General features: G+C 51.1%; 7 protein-coding genes and 3 pseudogenes across 7 annotated transcripts; 8 read left to right on the top strand and 2 right to left on the bottom strand.

Annotated features, from left to right (window-relative positions):
* Positions 1 to 22: 22 nt before the first annotated feature.
* GL50803_0017157 (Protein phosphatase 2A regulary subunit B) lies at positions 23 to 1,384 on the bottom strand (the record flags this gene model as incomplete). Its single annotated transcript, XM_001705032.1, has 1 exon — positions 23 to 1,384. One exon carries the CDS (start codon positions 1,382 to 1,384, stop codon positions 23 to 25), a length of 1,362 nt encoding a protein of 453 aa, XP_001705084.1.
* Positions 1,385 to 1,459: 75 nt separating this feature from the next.
* On the top strand, positions 1,460 to 1,789 carry GL50803_0027835 (uncharacterized protein; the record flags this gene model as incomplete). Its single annotated transcript, XM_038046013.1, has 1 exon — positions 1,460 to 1,789. One exon carries the CDS (start codon positions 1,460 to 1,462, stop codon positions 1,787 to 1,789), a length of 330 nt encoding a protein of 109 aa, XP_037902140.1.
* Positions 1,790 to 1,852: 63 nt separating this feature from the next.
* GL50803_0020315 (uncharacterized protein) lies at positions 1,853 to 2,275 on the bottom strand (the record flags this gene model as incomplete). Its single annotated transcript, XM_001705031.1, has 1 exon — positions 1,853 to 2,275. One exon carries the CDS (start codon positions 2,273 to 2,275, stop codon positions 1,853 to 1,855), a length of 423 nt encoding a protein of 140 aa, XP_001705083.1.
* Positions 2,276 to 2,539: 264 nt separating this feature from the next.
* Positions 2,540 to 4,150, top strand: GL50803_0027836 (Ankyrin repeat protein 1; the record flags this gene model as incomplete). The annotated part of the gene is made up of 1 exon (XM_001705030.1): positions 2,540 to 4,150. One exon carries the CDS (start codon positions 2,540 to 2,542, stop codon positions 4,148 to 4,150), a length of 1,611 nt encoding a protein of 536 aa, XP_001705082.1.
* Positions 4,151 to 4,256: 106 nt separating this feature from the next.
* GL50803_0096616 (Kinase, CMGC CDKL) lies at positions 4,257 to 5,885 on the top strand (the record flags this gene model as incomplete). The annotated part of the gene is made up of 1 exon (XM_001705029.2): positions 4,257 to 5,885. One exon carries the CDS (start codon positions 4,257 to 4,259, stop codon positions 5,883 to 5,885), a length of 1,629 nt encoding a protein of 542 aa, XP_001705081.2.
* A 1,717-nt stretch (positions 5,886 to 7,602) lies between these two features.
* Positions 7,603 to 9,849, top strand: GL50803_00116477 (VSP; the record flags this gene model as incomplete). The annotated part of the gene is made up of 1 exon (XM_001705026.1): positions 7,603 to 9,849. The coding sequence occupies one exon, from the start codon at positions 7,603 to 7,605 to the stop codon at positions 9,847 to 9,849; it is 2,247 nt and encodes a 748-aa protein (XP_001705078.1).
* A 63-nt stretch (positions 9,850 to 9,912) lies between these two features.
* GL50803_0050030 (pVSP) lies at positions 9,913 to 12,993 on the top strand (annotated as a pseudogene; the record flags this gene model as incomplete).
* A 69-nt stretch (positions 12,994 to 13,062) lies between these two features.
* On the top strand, positions 13,063 to 14,925 carry GL50803_0050029 (pVSP; annotated as a pseudogene; the record flags this gene model as incomplete).
* Positions 14,926 to 15,120: 195 nt separating this feature from the next.
* Positions 15,121 to 16,257, top strand: GL50803_0050028 (High cysteine protein; the record flags this gene model as incomplete). The annotated part of the gene is made up of 1 exon (XM_038046126.1): positions 15,121 to 16,257. The coding sequence occupies one exon, from the start codon at positions 15,121 to 15,123 to the stop codon at positions 16,255 to 16,257; it is 1,137 nt and encodes a 378-aa protein (XP_037902139.1).
* A 261-nt stretch (positions 16,258 to 16,518) lies between these two features.
* GL50803_0050027 (pVSP) lies at positions 16,519 to 18,655 on the top strand (annotated as a pseudogene; the record flags this gene model as incomplete).

The following is an 18,655-nucleotide window of genomic DNA, read 5'->3' as shown; positions in this document are numbered from 1 at the left end:
GCATTCTATAACCCCTCATGCTCTAGACCTCAAAAGGCAAGGGCCTCATCATCACGTGGCCTTGTTGAAGCTGCAACTCCTTTTCAATGAACAAGAGTGGATCAATTAAAAAGGTAATCAAAATGTCGCCGCTACGAGAGCTAATTATGTCCGAAAGAGTAACCATGCTGTTGCTTTTGGGAGAGATGCTGTCAAACACTTCATCACAAAGGTCATCGACGTTAAACTTCACGCCCTCGCCGCAGTACCCCTGAAGCCCATCTACCATTTCCTGTAGGAAATATAGCACATCGTCTCTAGTTAGATGTCCCTTACAATTAAAGTCTAGTATTTTGAAGATATAGACTGCCGCAGCTTTGCTGCGCGGGAAGGAGACGCAGAGCATTAGATCTATGAAGCCACGGTAATCCATTTTGCCGTTGAATGTTTGAATTGTCAAGAGCAACGCCTTGATAAATCTGCTAGTGAACTTATATTTGGCCAACGCTGCTAACTCTTTATCACTCAAGAGCCCATCCTGGTCGGTATCAGCGCTGATGTAGGAGGTGTAGAGATCCATTACAGCGTCAGGATGGAACCAAGTTAAGTAGCGTTGTGCGAGTGGCCCTTGCAGGGTGCCCAGGGCTTCTTGCGGCTGATCAGATGGGTTAGCAAAGATTTGGTCAAGATACGGGCTGATTAACAAATCTGATATAGCTATGCGCTTTCGGTGATAAGGATCGAGAAAGAAAAACAAGGGCTTGATGATGGTGCAGAGATAGAACGGGCGAAACACTTCGTCACAGTCCTGCAAGTGTGGATAAAGATGCGAGATATCGAGTATATAGTTTTCAACATCGGATTCTAAAAGAAAGCCTTTTCCGTCAACATCGCACGTTGTAAGCGTAATTCGAGTTTGGGCTGAAGAAACAATGCGCACAATAGAAAGCTTGACAACGTCAGAGTGGAACTTGAGAGTCTTTATAGGATAAGCCGCCACGTCCTTCGTACGCGGTAAAGCAAGAAACGTCTTAACTGTCAGAATATTCTTGTAAATCGGGCTCCGCTGATAGATATCAGCTAGAATCCTACGGAAAATCCTGTAGTCAATCAACTGATCAGCTGGCGTGTGCGTATCCACGATCGTTATGAGGTCATTTATCGTACAGAGTTGAAGGGGTTCGTAGACCTTTCGCAGTGTGGCTGTGCGGCTGATGCGATAAAAGGTGTCCTGAAGGTCGTCTCTTGAGGAAAGAAGTCCGGGGTTTGAAAACAAAGGAACTGACACAGACGGAGAGATTGGCGGGAGGAAGGCTGAAATCTGCTTCTGCATTTCAGCATACGTCGGCTCAATGATGGGGTGCCTTTCAGCAAATTCCTTTAGCATGGCACCCAGAGATGTCATCGGAATCGGTTTTTCTTTCAAAAAAGTGAAGACACAAGATCTTATCAAAAATTGCGAAACACCTTGATCTGGGGCATGCAGGAGATTGTTTCCCAGGATGTCGTGAGTGAAGAATACTACTTGCTATCTCTAGACTCTGGGCTTGCGGCTCCTAGCACACAAATACGCCTCCCTCTCAAGCTGCCTTCGTACCTTGACGTTCCAGACTTGTCCTTTGGTACCGCGGGTAATAACATCTTCCAGATTCACCGCGAAACTCTTCCAACAACACGTCTCCTGGACAATCCAGGACAGAAGGGAGAGTTTTGTATTATAAATGAGGTCTTGGTTATGAACCTTGCTCCCTGCGTGTCTGCTAACGATAGTAATCCTGCAGGGAGTGACGCAGGGAATGCCCAGAAATAAATATATGAACCAGGTCTAATTGATAATTTACTTGATTCACTGGGATTTCGATTGTGATGGGCCTCAAGACGTTAAGTCTGTGTCTACTATATCATAGAGGATTGGAGCTTGTTGTATTTTAGATTCAATTTCATCTATTTTCTGCTGGATTGCATCCATTGCCATGATGGCCTTTGGAGCCTGGTGTGAGAATTTTTGAAGCACCTCCTTTTTGGTTCTGAGGGCTTCTCTCTCATGGATCAAGCTTTGAATATATGATTGTTCTTGTGGAACTATGCTAGGCGTCTCCTCGCAAAGACCACTTGGCAAGACATTAATCACATCAGAAGAGGTAGCAATTGTTAAGTCATACGAGGCGAATGTTGCAAACATATGCCCACCTGGGTTGAGGATATATCTATCTGCATAAGACGCAAGTGTCGCTGTGGCTAAGAGGACAACAAGCATTTCTTTTCTCAAAAAACTCGTTACGCGATATCTCGTCATTCTGAAATACGCATTTTGTCTTCTTGTTTAGCAGTAGCTTACTATATGTTGATCGCCATCTAACAGTGACACGCTTTAATAGAGCAAGTGCGGTACTACGCCGCTTAAGGTACATTTGTAGATACAATTTTATCTCTTGATATTCATGACTGATTGGGCAATTTCTGCGTGTTAGTTGCACTTCACCGCGTGCACGTATAGAAGAAGGTATGCAGAGCAGTGGGTATCGACAGCGAATGGAGGGTGTTGCATTTTAAAAAGTGGATGACAGAGCTGGAGCGTAATTCGGTACAAAGCTCTGCCTACTACTTTAACAAACAGTTACCTTTACAAACTGCACTTCCCTATAAAGCTATATATGATCTTCCGCGTGTTGCGTGGGCGAATTCAACCTCGAGATACATGCCCACACTTGAAGATCTTACCGCCTTATTTATCAAGCGTGAAGTGAGATTTTTAGAAGGTATGGGAGCTACATTAGCGCTAGGGATATTGGAACGGTCCATGCTGATCCATTCAGAGGGCTGTACACCTCTTCTATCCCCAGAAAAGATTGTTGTTCCGGGCGACTATCTGCCTCTTATCCCATACGTTCGGTCCCAGTGTACAGAGATTTCCATCATTGATGCCTTTGTACAATTAGTTAAACGCATCCAATGCTGCATACAGGAGAAGGAAGTAGAGCTACTAACAGAAATTTGTGAGCAAAGTTCAACATTGACCTTGAAACGAATGTCTAAGGTTTTATCCAGCTACTTTCACGGAAAAACCCCATATGACCTAAGGAAGGACACTGGAACGCTTTTTACTGCGGTAGAGCTTGGGCTGACAAGTGTCGATGACGTGCGCAGCTTCACTAGTTGCTTCTCCATGGTCCCTTTTGTCATAGATCTTTCCATGAGCGACCAGGACGATTATAATTCACAGGAGAGCCACATACAGGCGCTCTCTCTGCATGCTATGTTGGGAGGCGAGGCCCCAAAGACTCCCACTCAGTTGACTAATGGCGATTCCTCGGCAAACTCTGGTAGATATGGATGCACTACTAGTACTAGTGAAGAGCCACCTATGAAAAAGACATCATTGGCTAACTCGCATGAGCTCTTTCTTGCAGACTCGAAAAGATATCAGAAGCCGGTTGCCTTAGGTGGGAAAACGCCTCTCATGGATGCAGTGTACAACAAGGATTCTGTGGCTCTCAACGAAAACCTCTCGTTTCTTGGACACGCAACAGAGAAGACCTTGGTCCTTGATATAGACGATAAGACAGTATCGTTTCCTCCGGGGACAACTGCGCTGATGATAGCAGCCAGAACAGGATTCCTTGACGGAGTAAGATTACTGATCAGAGAGGTTCGCATAAGGAATATGAGAGATGAAACTGCGATCATGATGGCGGCGATTGGGAACCATACTAATTGTATAGAGGAGCTCGTGCCGTACGAGGTACGGACTAGAGACATGTATGGGTATACGTCCCTCATGAAGGCAGCACAACTAAATAACTATGACGCAGCAAGAGTTCTTTGCCTTCACGAATCGGGATTGACGGCTCGCAAGCGTCGCTCAGCGCTTCATATGGCAGTAGAGAGAGCTAATGTGGATACAGTGCGCCTGCTTGCCAAGCACGAAGCAAGAATTCCAGATGCCAAGGGCGAAACGGGTCTACTGATATCCATCACGAAGGCGAACAGGGACATGATTGTAGCATTGGGTCCTCTGGAGGGAAATATACCTGCATTGAACGGGCAAACGCCTCTAAATCGTCTTATGAAGTATAAAAGCAAGTTTGCGTCTACGGAAGCTTACGAAGAATGCCGGAACGCCATCATGCTCTGCGAGAAAAAGCCAGCCAAGGATCAAAGAAAAGACTGAGTTGCGGTGTGGTCTCTAAAATCCTGTATTCGGCTTGCTTCTAAGTAAACCCTTAACGGGAACCCTCGGTCCCAAAAACCTGGAATTTAAAAAGCAAAAGAGATATATGAACAAGTACGAGATCCTAGGCGTCTCTGGGGAAGGAGCATATGGAGTCGTTTTAAAGTGCAGGAATAAGGAGACAAACGAGCTGGTTGCCATTAAGAAATTCAAAGATACGGATGACCCAGAAGACTCTACTTTCAAGAAGACTACACTCCGGGAGGTCAAGATCTTGAAAAACGCGCAGCATCCTCATATAGTATGTCTCAAAGAGGCTTTCAAGCGCAAGCAACGGCTCTATTTAGTCTTTGAATATTGCGAGAAAACCCTCTTAGAATTGATAGAAGACAGTCCTGGCGGGATTCCAATAGAAACTGTTAAGCTTCTAACCTTTCAGATGCTTCGTGGTGTCGAATTTTTGTGGGAGTTCATGGAGATATGTCACAGAGATTTGAAGCCGGAAAATCTTCTTCTAGTCAAGAAGCATGGTGAGTGGACATTAAAGCTCTGTGATTTTGGCTTTGCGCGCCATATAAACGGTGCCCAAACGGCTGGAGCTGCTGGGAATTTTCCTCAGTCTAATTTGACAGACTATGTTGCCACTAGATGGTACCGCTCTCCGGAGCTCTTACTGAACGCTACTGACTATAACCAAACAGTTGATATATGGGCGGCGGCCCTCATAATATCAGAAATGATCACATCAGAGCCTCTCTTTGCCGGGGACAGTGACGTGGATCAGCTGTACTTGATTCAGCGTGTACTCGGAAACCTTACTCGGAAGCAGATGGAAAAGTTTTTGCGAAATCCCAAATTCATCGGCGTGGAGTTTCCTACCTCGCGGCCCGAGGGACTGGAGAAGAAGCTTACAGGAAAAATAAAAGACAAGCAAGCAATCTCTCTTCTCAAAATGATGTTGAAGATGGACCCTGCGGAAAGGCCGAGCGCAACACAGTGTCTAGATCACGAGTTTTTTGATTCTGTACGTCAGCGAGCGCTTCAGCTTGAAATGAAGTGCATGGAAGACATGGGTATTCGTCCCCTTGTTAAGGAGCCCCAGTACTCATCAAACACATTGTCAGGAGACATAAGCAGCACACAACTTCAGCAAAATCTTCAACACAACCTACACACTACTTCATCCCATTCCATTAATCCCACCGCACAGTCAGGGCAGAATATTGGGGCCAGCAGCTTAGGCATCGGGTATCCAGCAACTACGGTACCAACTTCTTCTGGGAAGCCTGGCAGCAGTCACTCCACCTATCATACAATAGGACCATCAGGTACGACTATGGGCGTGTCAAATATTACTGGACCTATGGTCATGTCTAATTTTGGTCAGCATCATACAAACTATCCTGCACACAGCGTGCACAACACTGTTAACTATCATTATCCTGTCCAGCAATCCCTGTCCCCAGCTGCTGCACAAGCGCGAGCTATCTCAAATGCAACCAGACAGTCCCACTATGCGCTGAATGTTGAAGACAGTGGACTTCCGTTTCTTCCTGCGTCCCGGTCAGGGTCTCGAGCAGCGAAGGTTCGAGAAGCACCGTCCAGGGGTAATAGCCTGACAGTAATGAATGTTGGTGGCAATAATATGTTTCTAAACCCTCCTAAATATGGTATCCCCAAGAATCCCCAGTCACGGGGAGCACTCCTCCCCAAAATACGAGACACACGTTATTGAGTACACAGTGTAGTAAATATTCACATTTAGTGCGTGACTACGCTATTACTGCACCATCGATGCTTGTATAAGATGTGGATGTCGCGTACGTAACTAGAGCTTTACTTCGATCCACATTACCGTTCTTGAATTCTATCCTCGAAGTGAAATTCAAGCTATGACCCAGTTATTGCTGCACCTTTGCTCTGGTACTTATGTAGCATAGTTTAGTAGCAGAAGAGCTCACCTTTCATGCCTTTTTCAGAAAGCCAATGAGCAAGCCTGGAGAAGCTAACGGCTAACGTGCCTTCAGATGAAAATGAGGGTTGCAGGCGCGAGAATGTAGTCACAGAGCAAAGATTCCGTGACTTCAGAAGAGCTATCTTTCACGGGGCGCATCCCTCTAGAGTGTGATAGAAGAGAGCGCTCCCACTTTGCTTCAACGTCTGCACAGCTTCTTTGGAGCATGTAGACGCTTCCTAGAATGAAGTCTCCAAACTACCTGCACAACTACCTTCCAGTTTCTCCTACTTTTATCATCTCACCCATTACAGAGTGAGGCATACAGGAATAGCTACCGTGCGCAGACAACTAGCAACTACACAACATGTATCATAAAGCATTGCGCCAACAGCTAAGTACTCTACAGCTGCCAATATTCTATGTAGTTGCTATTCACCTTGCAGACAACGATTTAGACTCAGAGGGAGTCTAGCGACTGGAGGGTCGTCTTAGGTAGCCCGAAGCACCGCCATCCGAGATGTAGATGTCTGGTGGCTCGGGTCTCTACAGGACCGGGCAGACAGCAGAGACATCTGCATGCGGGCCGGGAGTCCTGCTCGGCCCCGTCCCTCGTCTGACGCCTTAGTACCTCGGGAGCCCTGTCAGCACCACCGGAGGCAAGGGCTCTCCAGGAGCGCCGCACCGGGCCCGCATGGAGTGGATGGCCGCCACAGCCAATGCACGGGCCTCTCGGGCAGGGGGTCTCTGCTGCCATTGCAATCTGTAGCAGCGTAGGGGCCGCCCCGTGTGCTGCCCTCTTGCCGTGGCGGGGCTTCAGGCATGCCATCGGGACTGTCCGACGGCCACCGGTTGGGCCCTGTGTGCACGGCAGGACGAGAAGACTGCCCCACAACGACATGCCCCTCGCTGGAGGACTGTCAGCAGGGCAGGGGAAGCTGTGGCCCACTGGGCGGGTGAACGATCTCCGTGGGTCCAGGCGCACTGCACTGCGGGCCCCGTCGGCTCAGGCTCTGATGGGCGCCGCGATCGCTCTGCCCGGTCTGGCAGATCACGGGGGACCTGAGGCCGGCCTATTGGGAGGAGGACCGGGACCCTCGCTGATGGTCGAGCAGAGTCACCACAGGGGGGCATGAGCTCGAGTGAATGAGGGCCCTCTTAGCAGCGCGCATGTCAACCGAGCAAGGAGAATGACATAGCAGACACCAAAGGAGCCATGACCTTCTGAGCCCTCTGAGCTCTGCGCCGGGCCGGACATCAGCACAGCCCGCCTGCCGGTAGCACTGCCGCGGGGGTCTCCGTCGTATGAGTGCCTGGGGTGAGCCGCTTGGGCACGGAGACGGGCTGTGCGGCGCCCAAGAGTGGAAGACCACCACGCTCTGGTGCTGTGGGCCGAGTCGAGACAGGGGCCTCCAAGGCAGGGGTGGAACAGCGCTCCCCCCGTGTGCCGTGCTGGGTAGCCACAGACGGGGTAGAGGCCACAGCAGGGGACCCTCTAATGTTCCAACTGATACCCCTGTTCGTGGCGAGCGCGCTCATGGCGGCCTGCCAGCCAGACGGGAACCATACAGCGACCTGCGCACAGAATAAGTGCGAGACGGTCGGGGCCACCGAGATTTGCACCCAGTGCAGGGCCGGGGGCGTCCCGGTCGACGGCTTCTGCTGGCCCCCCGGCTCCCCCCAGGCCGCGGCAGCCGGGTGCACCGAGGAAGACGGGGCTACCCTCGACAAGACGGCAACCACCTGCGGGAAGTGCGGCGACGGGTACTTCCTCTTCATGGGAGGGTGCTACAAGGTAGGACAAGATCCTGGCAGTGAGATATGTACAAAGGCCAGTGATGGAGTGTGTACTACTTGTAAGACAGATAACGGCCTGTTCAAGAACCCGGCTACAGCACCGAAGCCTGGTAGTGAGTGCATCCTGTGCTCTGATATCAAGGGAGCAGATGGATATACGGGAGTAGAGAACTGCGCACAGTGTACCAAGTCAGACAGTAACAAGGGGGCTGCCACGTGTACAGAATGCCAAGATGGATATTATAAAGATGCTAAAGGCGCATGTGTACAATGCCAGGGGAACTGCGCCACTTGTGAGACATCGGCGACCCAGTGTACCTCTTGTAAAGCGGGCTTCTATCTGAAGGACGGCAATAGCTGTGTGGCAGAAGGAGAATGCACAAACACCGTTTATCCTGACCCAGAGTCGGGGAAGTGCAAGGCATGTAGTACAATAACTGATTGCACAGAATGCTCCTTCGACAAGGCCACGGGGAAGCCTCAGTGCACAGCCTGCGGTAGTCAGAAGACCCCCAGGACGACCCTTGATGGGACCTCGACCTGCGTCGATAAAACGCTTGACGGGTGCAAGGGCGCTGACGGGGCCTTATTTATGAAGGACGATACCACATGCGCCCTTTGCGGCGATGCGTCCCCTGGCGCTGGCGCAAACGATAAGGGGATTGCCGGGTGTAAGACATGTACTAAGCAGCAAAGTCAGAAACCAGAATGCACAAGTTGTTTGGATGGATACTTCTTTGAACAGTCATCAAAGACTTGTTCGGCTTGTGCCTCCAACTGTGCCACCTGCACGTCAGCTGATGTGTCAACTTGTACTGAGTGCCTTCCTGGGTACTTCCTAAAAACCGAGGGTGAAACGAAGTGTGCTGCATGCGACAGTACACCAGATGGTGGCCGCGAAGGGTGCAGTCTATGTTCTAGCAACGGTGGATTTAAGTGCACTGAATGTAAGCCTAACTATAAGAAGCAGTCCAATGGAGGAGCAGGGGATGACTATACGTGTACAAAGACCTGTGAAGATGAGACTGCATGCGGGGGGACAGCAGGGGCCTGCGACGCCATCGTGGTCGGCAACGACGGCAGCATGCTCTCTTACTGTTCAAAGTGTGTTGGCGCCGGCTATGGCCCTATTAATGGGAAGTGCACCAATGCACTTGCAGGTAATACCTGCGCCGATGGCGTATGTACGCGGTGCACCAACAACTACTTCCTCTATATGGGTGGTTGCTATGATGTGTCGAAGGCTCCTGGCAACCTCATGTGCTCTGCGGCTCCAAGTGGGTTCTGCACCACACCGGTCGGGCGCTACTTCAAGATTCCTGGGGACTCTGCTGCTCAGCAGTCCGTGCTTGCCTGTGGCAACCCTGTGGGAGCGACCGCGGGCGACAAGGCGTACGTCGGCGTGCTAGACTGCACGGCGTGCGCGGCCCCGCAGGCGCCAGCCGCCAATGCGATGGCCGCGGCGGTCTGTAGTGCGTGCGACAAGACGAAGAAGCCCAACAAGGATGGCAGCGGGTGCACCCTGTGTGCGGTCGGCGGGTGCAAGAGCTGCGCCATCGACGGGATGTGCGAGGTGTGTGCTGAGGACAATAAGAAGCCCAACATGGCTGGAAGCACCTGCTATGTGTGTCCGGCCCAGGGCTGCTCTCACTGCAGCGCAGACAACAAGTGTGAGGCATGTACCAATAAAGACCAGAGACCCAGCCTGGACGGCACCCAGTGCATTGTCTGTGACATAGAGAGGTGCATGCGGTGCAGCGCAGAGGGCGTCTGCGGGGAGTGCGAGGAGGGCTATGTCCCGAGGGATGGCATGTGTGTGTCCTCTGGCACCAACAGGAGCGGGCTCTCCACGGGGGCCATCGCGGGGATCTCCGTCGCTGTGGTCGTCGTCGTGGGGGGCCTCGTGGGCTTCCTCTGCTGGTGGTTCATATGTAGAGGGAAGGCATGACTCAGGTAGTGAATGCTATACAATGTGTGATAGTGTGTGATAATGGGTGATAGAGGGTGATAGTGGAGTGTGATATGCACAAAGGCCAGTAGTGGAGTGTGCACTGCTTGTAAGGCAGATAACGGCCTGTTCAAGAACCCGGCTGCAACACCAGAGAAGGGTAGCGAGTGCATCCTCTGTCATGATGTCAATGGGGCAGATGGATATACAGGGGTGGCTAACTGCGCCACATGTACGGCACCAAGTGGTAGTCCAGGAGCGGCCACGTGTGATACCTGCAGAGATGGATACTATAAGAACGCTCAGACATGTGAGAAGTGCCAAGGGAACTGTGCCACCTGTGAGACTGAGGCGACCCACTGTACCTCTTGTAAGGGAAATACGTTCCTGAAGACTGATACTAACACTTGCGTAGAGGCTGGTCAATGCACTGGAAATAAGTACCCCGACCCAAGCACCGGCAAGTGCACAGCTTGTAACGCTCAAGAAGTGGGGATAGATGGATGCGACACATGTGAGTATGATACGACGCTGCAGAAGCCGAAGTGCCTGACATGTACTGGTAAGATAGTCAAAGAAGAGGCCGACGGGACGACCACCTGCATTGCTGAGGGGGCTTGTACCCAAAACGGGAACGATGGTCCGAACTTTCTAACTGAACCGAACAAAAAGTGCATTCTCTGCAGTAATAATGTAGATTCAACCCCTGGCAATACAGGTGTTCTTGGTTGTAGCACATGCTCTAAAGCTAATTCTGGTACAAATCCTCAGTGCAAGACATGCCTCGACGGATACTACAATAGCGCAAATAGTGGTAGTGGTACCGCTACATGCACAGTCTGTGGCGAGAATTGCGCCACCTGCACTCAAGCTGGCAATAATCAGTGTACTAAATGCAAGCCTGGATTCTTCATGAAAGGCAGTGGTCCTACTGGTGAGTGCCTTCCTTGTGATAATGCACAGGAGGGCATCGATGGATGTGCTGAGTGCACTGGTCCTGCAGGATCCCTCAAGTGTACAAAGTGCAAGCCTAACAGGAAGCCCGTTGGAACCTCAGACAACTATACATGCACAGAGAAGACCTGCGAGGATGAGACTGCTTGTGGGGGGACAGCTGGCTCTTGTGATGCCATAGTGATCGGTGCTGATGGAAAGGAGCTTCACTATTGCTCATACTGTGGGGAGAGTACTAAGGTACCAATTGATGGCATCTGTGCTACTGATAAGAAAGGTAATACTTGTAACAGTCATACATGTACACAGTGTGCTCAAGGGTACTTCTTATACATGAATGGCTGTTACAAGGTTGGTCAAGAACCAGGTAGTCATATGTGCAAGACAGCAGGTAATACTGGGATATGCACAGAAGCGGCCAACAATAGATACTTCGTAGTCCCAGAGGCAACCAATGCTCAGCAGTCTGTACTAGCATGTGGTAACCCATTAGGCACACTAATAGGTACTCAAGACAATGCTAAGGCATACGTTGGGGTACTCAACTGCTCAGCATGCACGGCCCCAACAGCTCTGTCTGATGGTGGTATGACTGCCGCTGTGTGTACCTCCTGTGACAGTGGTAAGGTGCCCAACAAGGACGGCAGTGGGTGTGTGACATGCTCTGTGGGTGATTGCAAGAGCTGTGTGGTGGACAATATATGTGGGGAGTGTGTTGATGGATTCTACTTTAAAGCTGGCGATGCACCCAGCTGTGTTAGCGCAGAGGCGTGTACTAATGAGGAGGGCTTCTTCATCGACGCTACCGAGAAGAAGTGCACCGCGTGTGCAGATGATAATTGCGCTGTGTGCGTGGCCAAGGAGCAACAGAAGTGCAGCCTGTGTAAAACGTCTGGGACCAAGAAGTACCTGAAGAAGGATGGCGAGTCCACAACCGGCACGTGCGTTGACACAGCTGGTTGTCCGGCAACCCACTACGTTGATGAAGAAGCAAAGGAGTGCAATACATGTGTGTCGGCTGGAACAACTGACTGCACCACTTGTGAGAAAGGCGCCAACGGAGTGGTTTGTAAGACGTGTACGACTGATACGAAGACCATCTTTGGTCTCAACAGAAAGTCGTGCGTTGCTAGTTGCCCTGCTAACTCTACCCCCAAGGCCACCGGACAGGATAGCCAAGTGTGCGAGTGCAACGAAGGACTCCAACCTAATACTGAATCGACTGAATGCCAACCAATCAGTAACTGTAACACAGAGCACTGTTTGGAGTGCACCAGTGAAGGTGCCGATAAGGAGGTCTGTACAAAGTGTCTGTCTGAGTACTACCTCACCCCAACCAGTCAATGCGTATCTGACTGCACGACCCTCAAGGGCTACTACGGAAATGACACTGACAGAAAGTGCAAGAAGTGCAACGATGCGTGCGTAGAGTGCAAGGGTGAGGGCGCTGATAAGTGTACGGCTTGTCCTGCTGGGAGGATGCTTCAGTATACAGATGCTGATACTCCTGCCAATGGGGGCACGTGCATGAACCAGTGCAGCGTGAGTTCTACAAACGATGGATGCGCAGAGTGTGGGGCTCAGATAGGAGGAACTGCATACTGCTCAAAGTGCAAGAACACTCAACAGGCACCACTGGATGGCAACTGTGCGGCCAATACGCGAACACGATTTTGCACTACGGTGAGTAATGGAGCATGCACTCAATGTGAAAATAACTACTTCCTCAAAGATGGCGGTTGCTATCAGACAGATAGACAGCCTGGCAAGCAAGTGTGTACTACAGTGCAGGGAGGAAAATGTACAAAATGTGCCAGTGGTCTAACGGCTGATAATGGCGATTGTTCCAATAAAAGGTGCCATCTTAGCTGCGAGACATGCACGGCTGCTAACGACGCTAACGCCTGTGCTACATGCAGCACTGGATATTACAAACCGCAGAGTGCTGGGACAAAGTGTAATCCGTGCTCTGAGGGGCTCGCTGGGTGCAGGCAGTGCACGGTGTCATCCACCGGTGCGTTCATGTGCTTCGTGATGGGCGACGGCACTGGCGACAACACCGGCGGAAGCGTCAACAAGAGCGGGCTCTCCACGGGGGCCATCGCGGGCATCTCCGTGGCTGTGGTCGTTGTCGTGGGGGGCCTCGTGGGCTTCCTCTGCTGGTGGTTCATATGTAGAGGGAAGGCGTGACTTAGGTAGTGAATGCTGTACAATGTGTGATAGAAGGTGATAGTGGGTGATAATGGGTGATAGTGATAGTGGAGTGTGATATGCACAAAGGCTGAGGGAGGAGTGTGCACTGCTTGTAAAGCAGATAACGGCCTGTTCAAGAACCCAGTTACACCTCAGAAGCCTGGTAGTGAGTGCATCCTCTGTCATGATGTCAATGGGGCAGATGGATATACAGGGGTGGCTAACTGCGCACAGTGTACCAAGTCAGACAGTAGTCCAGGACCTGCCACGTGTACAGAGTGCCAAGATGGATACTACAAGAACTCTCAGACATGTGTCAAATGTAATGAAGCTTGTCTGACCTGCGATGGAAGTGGTCAGAATCATTGTACATCGTGCCCAGAGGGGAAGTACCTGAAGAGTAATCAATGTGTACAAGATACTGGATGCGATGGAAACACTTATGCTGACCCGGAGTCGGGAACATGCAAGGCATGTAGTACGATACACGCAGAGTGCACGGCATGCTCCTTCGACAAGGCCACGGGGAAGCCGAAGTGCACTAACTGCGGGACCAATAAGACCCCCAGGACGGCCCTCGACGGGACATCGACCTGCGTGGCGAAGACGCTTGAAGGATGCGAGGGCGCTGACGAGGCCTTATTTATGAAGGAGGACAAAACGTGTGCTCTTTGTAGTGATGTGACAGATTCAACTCTTGGTAACGAAGGAAAGGCCAACTGCAAGACATGTACGAAAACAGGAAGTGACAATCCAACCTGCTCAGCCTGTCTCGATGGATACTTCTTTGATAGTGGTACTAGTACATGTACAGACAAGTGTGGTGATAACTGTGCCACATGCTCTGTTGCTGGTGATCCAAATAAGTGTGAAACCTGCAAGACTGGATACTTCTTAGTAACTACTACAGATCAACAGGGGAAGAAGTGCGTCCCATGCGATAGCGTAGACGATAAGGGTCGCGAAGGCTGCAGTGTCTGCTCTAACAACGGTGCTTTCAAGTGCACTGACTGTAAGCCTAACTATCGCAAGGAGGGCAGTACTGGCTCTGTCACATGCACCAAGATCTGTGAAGATGATACTGCCTGTGGAGGAACTTCTGGTGCCTGCGATGCAATAGTGATTGATGATAAGGGTGTAGAGCATCATTATTGCTCATACTGTGGAGAAGCTAATACGTATCCTATAGATGGGAAGTGTAATAGTGCTAAAGCAAATAATCAATGTGATCAAGGTGTATGTACACAATGCACTAACAACTACTTCTTGTATATGGGAGGTTGTTACAAGGTTGATACAGTACCTGGACAACATATGTGCAAGACAGCAGCCAACGGTGTCTGTACTGCTGTTAATGCCAACAATAGGTACTTCATAGTCCCTGGGGCAACCAATCAGAATCAGTCTGTATTGGCATGTAGCAACTCCCTTGGCACACTAGTAGGCACTGGTGATACCTCTAAGGCATATGTGGGGGTAGATGGCTGTTCGGCATGTACGGCCCCAGCAGCTCCATCTGAGACTGGTATGACTGCTGCTGTGTGTACAGCGTGTACCAACAACAACAAGCCCAACCTGGCTGGGAGCGGGTGCTTCGCATGTACCGTTGACGGATGCTCGCACTGTGGAGCAGGCGATAAGTGCGAGGCCTGTACCAGTAAAGACCAGAGGCCGAACACAGACGGAACGAAGTGCATCGCCTGCAATATCGACGGGTGCGTCAGGTGCAGCGAGGAGAACAAGTGCGGCCAGTGTGGGGACGACTACAGGCTGGAGGGTGAGGCGTGCGTGTCCACCAAGCCCAGCGGGGGCAACAGAAGCGGCCTCAGTACTGGTGCCATAGCAGGGATCTCCGTGGCTGTCATCGCTGTCGTGGGGGGCCTCGTGGGCTTCCTCTGCTGGTGGTTCGTGTGCAGGGGGAAGGCGTGACTTGGGTAGTGAATGCTGTACAATGTGTGATAGAGGGTGATAGTATGATAGTGGAGTGAGATATGCACAAAGGCTGAGGGAGGACTGTGCACTGCTTGTAAGGCAGATAACGGCCTGTTCAAGAACCCGGCTGCAACACCAGAGAAGGGTAGTGAGTGCATACTGTGCTCTGATACGACAGATAGAAACGGGGTCATGGGAGTCGCTGGATGCTCAGAATGCTCCCACACGGGCACTAGCGGACCGGCCACGTGTACAGAGTGTCAAGCAGGGTTCGTTACGAAGGACAGTGCATGTGTGAAGTGCGGAGACGGCTGCTCTGCTTGCTCAGCTGATACTCCGACTCAGTGTACCGCCTGCGTTGAGGGGAAGTACCTGAAGGATGGTAACACTTGTGTAGATGCTGGTGGATGTGACAATGGTAACTATGCGGACAAGAAGACCTGGACCTGTAAGGCCTGCAGTGAGATACAAGGATGCACCGCGTGTGCATACGACGACGCCACGGGAAAGCCGAAGTGCACCGACTGCGGTAGTAAGACGGTCAGAGACGAGCTGGATGGGACAACGACCTGTGTTGATGAGGCCGAGTGCAAAGTGGGCAAGACGCACTTCTACGACGCCTCGAAGTGCGTGCAGTGCGGCGACAATGGTAAGGGCGGAGTCCAGAACTGCAAGCTGTGCACCGCAAAAGGCACCTGCGAGGCTTGTGTCGACGGGTATAAAGTCAACGGAAACGCCTGCGAGGCCTGCACAGGAAACTGCGCAGAGTGCGGAACAGCGGGTCAAATCAACACATGTACAAGATGCATGCCGGGGTACTTCCTTAAGGATGGCCCGCCTAAGACATGCGTTCTCTGTGATGACGAGACAAGTGGGATTCCAGGCTGTGCCGAGTGCACAGGCGGCGTGGGGTCCCTCAAATGCACTGAATGTAAGCCCAACTACAGACCCAGCGGAGAACCTAGCGACCTCACATGTACAAAGACCTGTGAAGATGAGACTGCATGTGGAGGGACAGCAGGGGCCTGCGACGCCATCGTGGTCGGCAACGACGGCAGCATGCTCTCTTACTGTTCAAAGTGTGTTGGCGCCGGCTATGGCCCTATTAATGGGAAGTGCACCAATGCACTTGCAGGTAATACCTGCGCCGATGGCGTATGTACGCGGTGCACCAACAACTACTTCCTCTATATGGGTGGTTGCTATGATGTGTCGAAGGCTCCTGGCAACCTCATGTGCTCTGCGGCTCCAAGTGGGTTCTGCACCACACCGGTCGGGCGCTACTTCAAGATTCCCGGGGACTCTGCTGCTCAGCAGAAGAGAGGATGATGCGCGTTTGCTTACACTGCATTATTGCTGGTCCCGTAGGTGAGTTATGTTCGGTTATTTATTCGTTAGGGTTTGACGACTCAGTGACATTCATATTGGATAATCTAGAAGTTCGGATGAAAGATCCACGACACTTGTCACTGTCTCAAAACTGGCTGCTGTATCCATCTGGACCGCTGTAGTGTTAACTCTGCAGGTTGACGAACAATAGTAGCACCTATCTACTAAGGAAACAACTTTGCTTGAATTTTCTGAGTGTCATGGTTCTGGCTCGTCATATGGTCCCGCTGTGGTGTGCTCACTAATCGCTCATTATGTTATCAGGTTCAATAGTCATCTCCTGTGAGGCGTTTGGCTATTGTAAGAGCTCTACTGGGCTTCTCGTGGCGCGCACGAAGGTTCTCTCACGGATTGATGCGCATTTGCTACTCTTACGCGTCAGGCCTTCCGTTCTTTCTTCCGATTGCGGACTCTCCGACGTCTCAGGTTTGATAGCCCTTATCTATCGAGATTATATATGTTTCTGCAGCAGCTGTGGTGGGAGTGGCGCCGTCATGTTTGGCGGGGGACCCCGCATATGCATTCTGAAGTGCAGGGGTCGGGCTATGCATCTTGTGCCTGCGATCATTGTCACCTGTATGTATGTGACACGTATTGAGGTCAAGTAACAACGAGGTGTGTTAGGGTGTTGTATCGACGATTAGAAGGTCCGTCTTCGTCGCTAGGGCGATCGGAGCGAATCAAGTATGCTTGTGTGGTTCGAGATGAGCGTTGAAGTGTAGGCGGTAAGTGGTATCGTATTGGGGAGTACAGTCTAGACAGCAGTGGGACCTCCTGTGTGTCTATGAAGTACCACACCAGGGGCGGGCTCTCCAATGCGGGTCTCCATCGCGTGGGGTCTCGTGGCTGTGGTCGCTCGTCGTGGGGGCCTCGTGGGCTTCCTCTGCTGGTGGTTCGTGTGCAGGGGAAGGCGTGACTTGGGTAGTGAATGCTGTACAATGGTGTGATAGAGGGTGATAGTATGATAGTGGAGTGAGATATGCACAAAGGCTGAGGGAGGACTGTGCACTGCTTGTAAACAGAAGTCAGTACATATTCCAGAATGGGCAGACAAGGTGACCCCTGGTGGGGAGTGCATACTCTGTCATGATGCCACAGGAGCGAATGGATTAAGGAGTGGAGACTGCGCCACATGCACGCGCCAGACAGTAACAGGGCTGCCACGTGTACTGCATGCAAGAGGGTACTTCAAATAGTTACGGCGCATGTGAGAAGTGCAAGGACTCTTGCCTGACCTGTGAGACGTCGGCGACCCAGTGTACCTCTTGTAAGGAAATACGTTCCTGAAGGATAATGCATGCGTGAATAGTAATGAGTGCACTGGAAACACTTATGCTGACCCAGAGTCGGAACTTGTAGGGACTGCAACACGATAGATCAGCATGTACCCAGTGTGAAGTTGATTCGACTACCAAGAAGCCGAAGTGCACAGCTTGTGATACAGTAAGACCCGAGACGACCTTGATGGAACCTCGACCTCGTGTGACAAGAACACGCCGGGTGTCAAGGAGCTGATAACGGTCTCTTTATGACCGAAGACAACGTGTGTCGTTTGTGCAGTGATCCCGCAGCGTCGGATTCAGAACCAAAGAACAAAGGCATTGCGGCTGAAGCTTGCTAAAGAGCAGAAGTGCAACCAATTGCAAGAATGCCTGGAGGGATACAAAGTACGGAGTGGTCAGTAACATGCACCCCCTGTCACGGGCAACTGTGCCACATGCTAGACAAACTGCTGAGGAAATGCCTGCCTAAGGCAGGGTTCTTCCTGTGAGGTCATAGACCCGGAGAAGTGCTCTCTGTAGTGACACAAACAATGGGGGCATCGAGGGGTGCTAAGTGCAAATGGAGGCCAGTACTTTCAAGTGTACTGCTGTAAGGAACTATCAAGCAGAGGGTACCAGTCCTGTTACATGTACAAAATGTGAGGATGATACTGCCTGGGGGGTACCTCTGGTGCTTGTGATGCCATGATAATGATGATCAGGGCACCACAAAGCACTACTGTTCTACTGTGGAGAGACAAATATGATACCAATGATGGAGTGTGTTGTGAGTGGGTCAAAGTAATACTGTGAATAACCATTATGTACATCTGTACTACGGATACTTCATTAATGGGTGGTTGTATAGTGTCAATCACCGGAATCATGTGCAAGACAGCAGCCAACGGTGTCTGTACCGCTGTTAATGAGAATAATAAGTACTTCCTGGTACCAGGGGCATCCAATGCTCAGCAGCGTCGTGTGGCATGTAGTAACCCCCTAGGCACACTAGTAGATCCTCAAGGTACCGCTAAGGCATATTGGGGGTAATGGCTGCTCATGTACAGCCCCAGCAG

Source organism: Giardia intestinalis, chromosome 5 (genome assembly GCF_000002435.2).
Source record: "Giardia intestinalis strain WB C6 chromosome 5, whole genome shotgun sequence".
In the NCBI taxonomy this organism is placed as follows: domain Eukaryota; phylum Fornicata; order Diplomonadida; family Hexamitidae; genus Giardia; species Giardia duodenalis.
The sequence above is the reverse complement of the archived record's forward strand: the minus strand, read 5'-3'. Positions and strand labels throughout refer to the sequence as shown.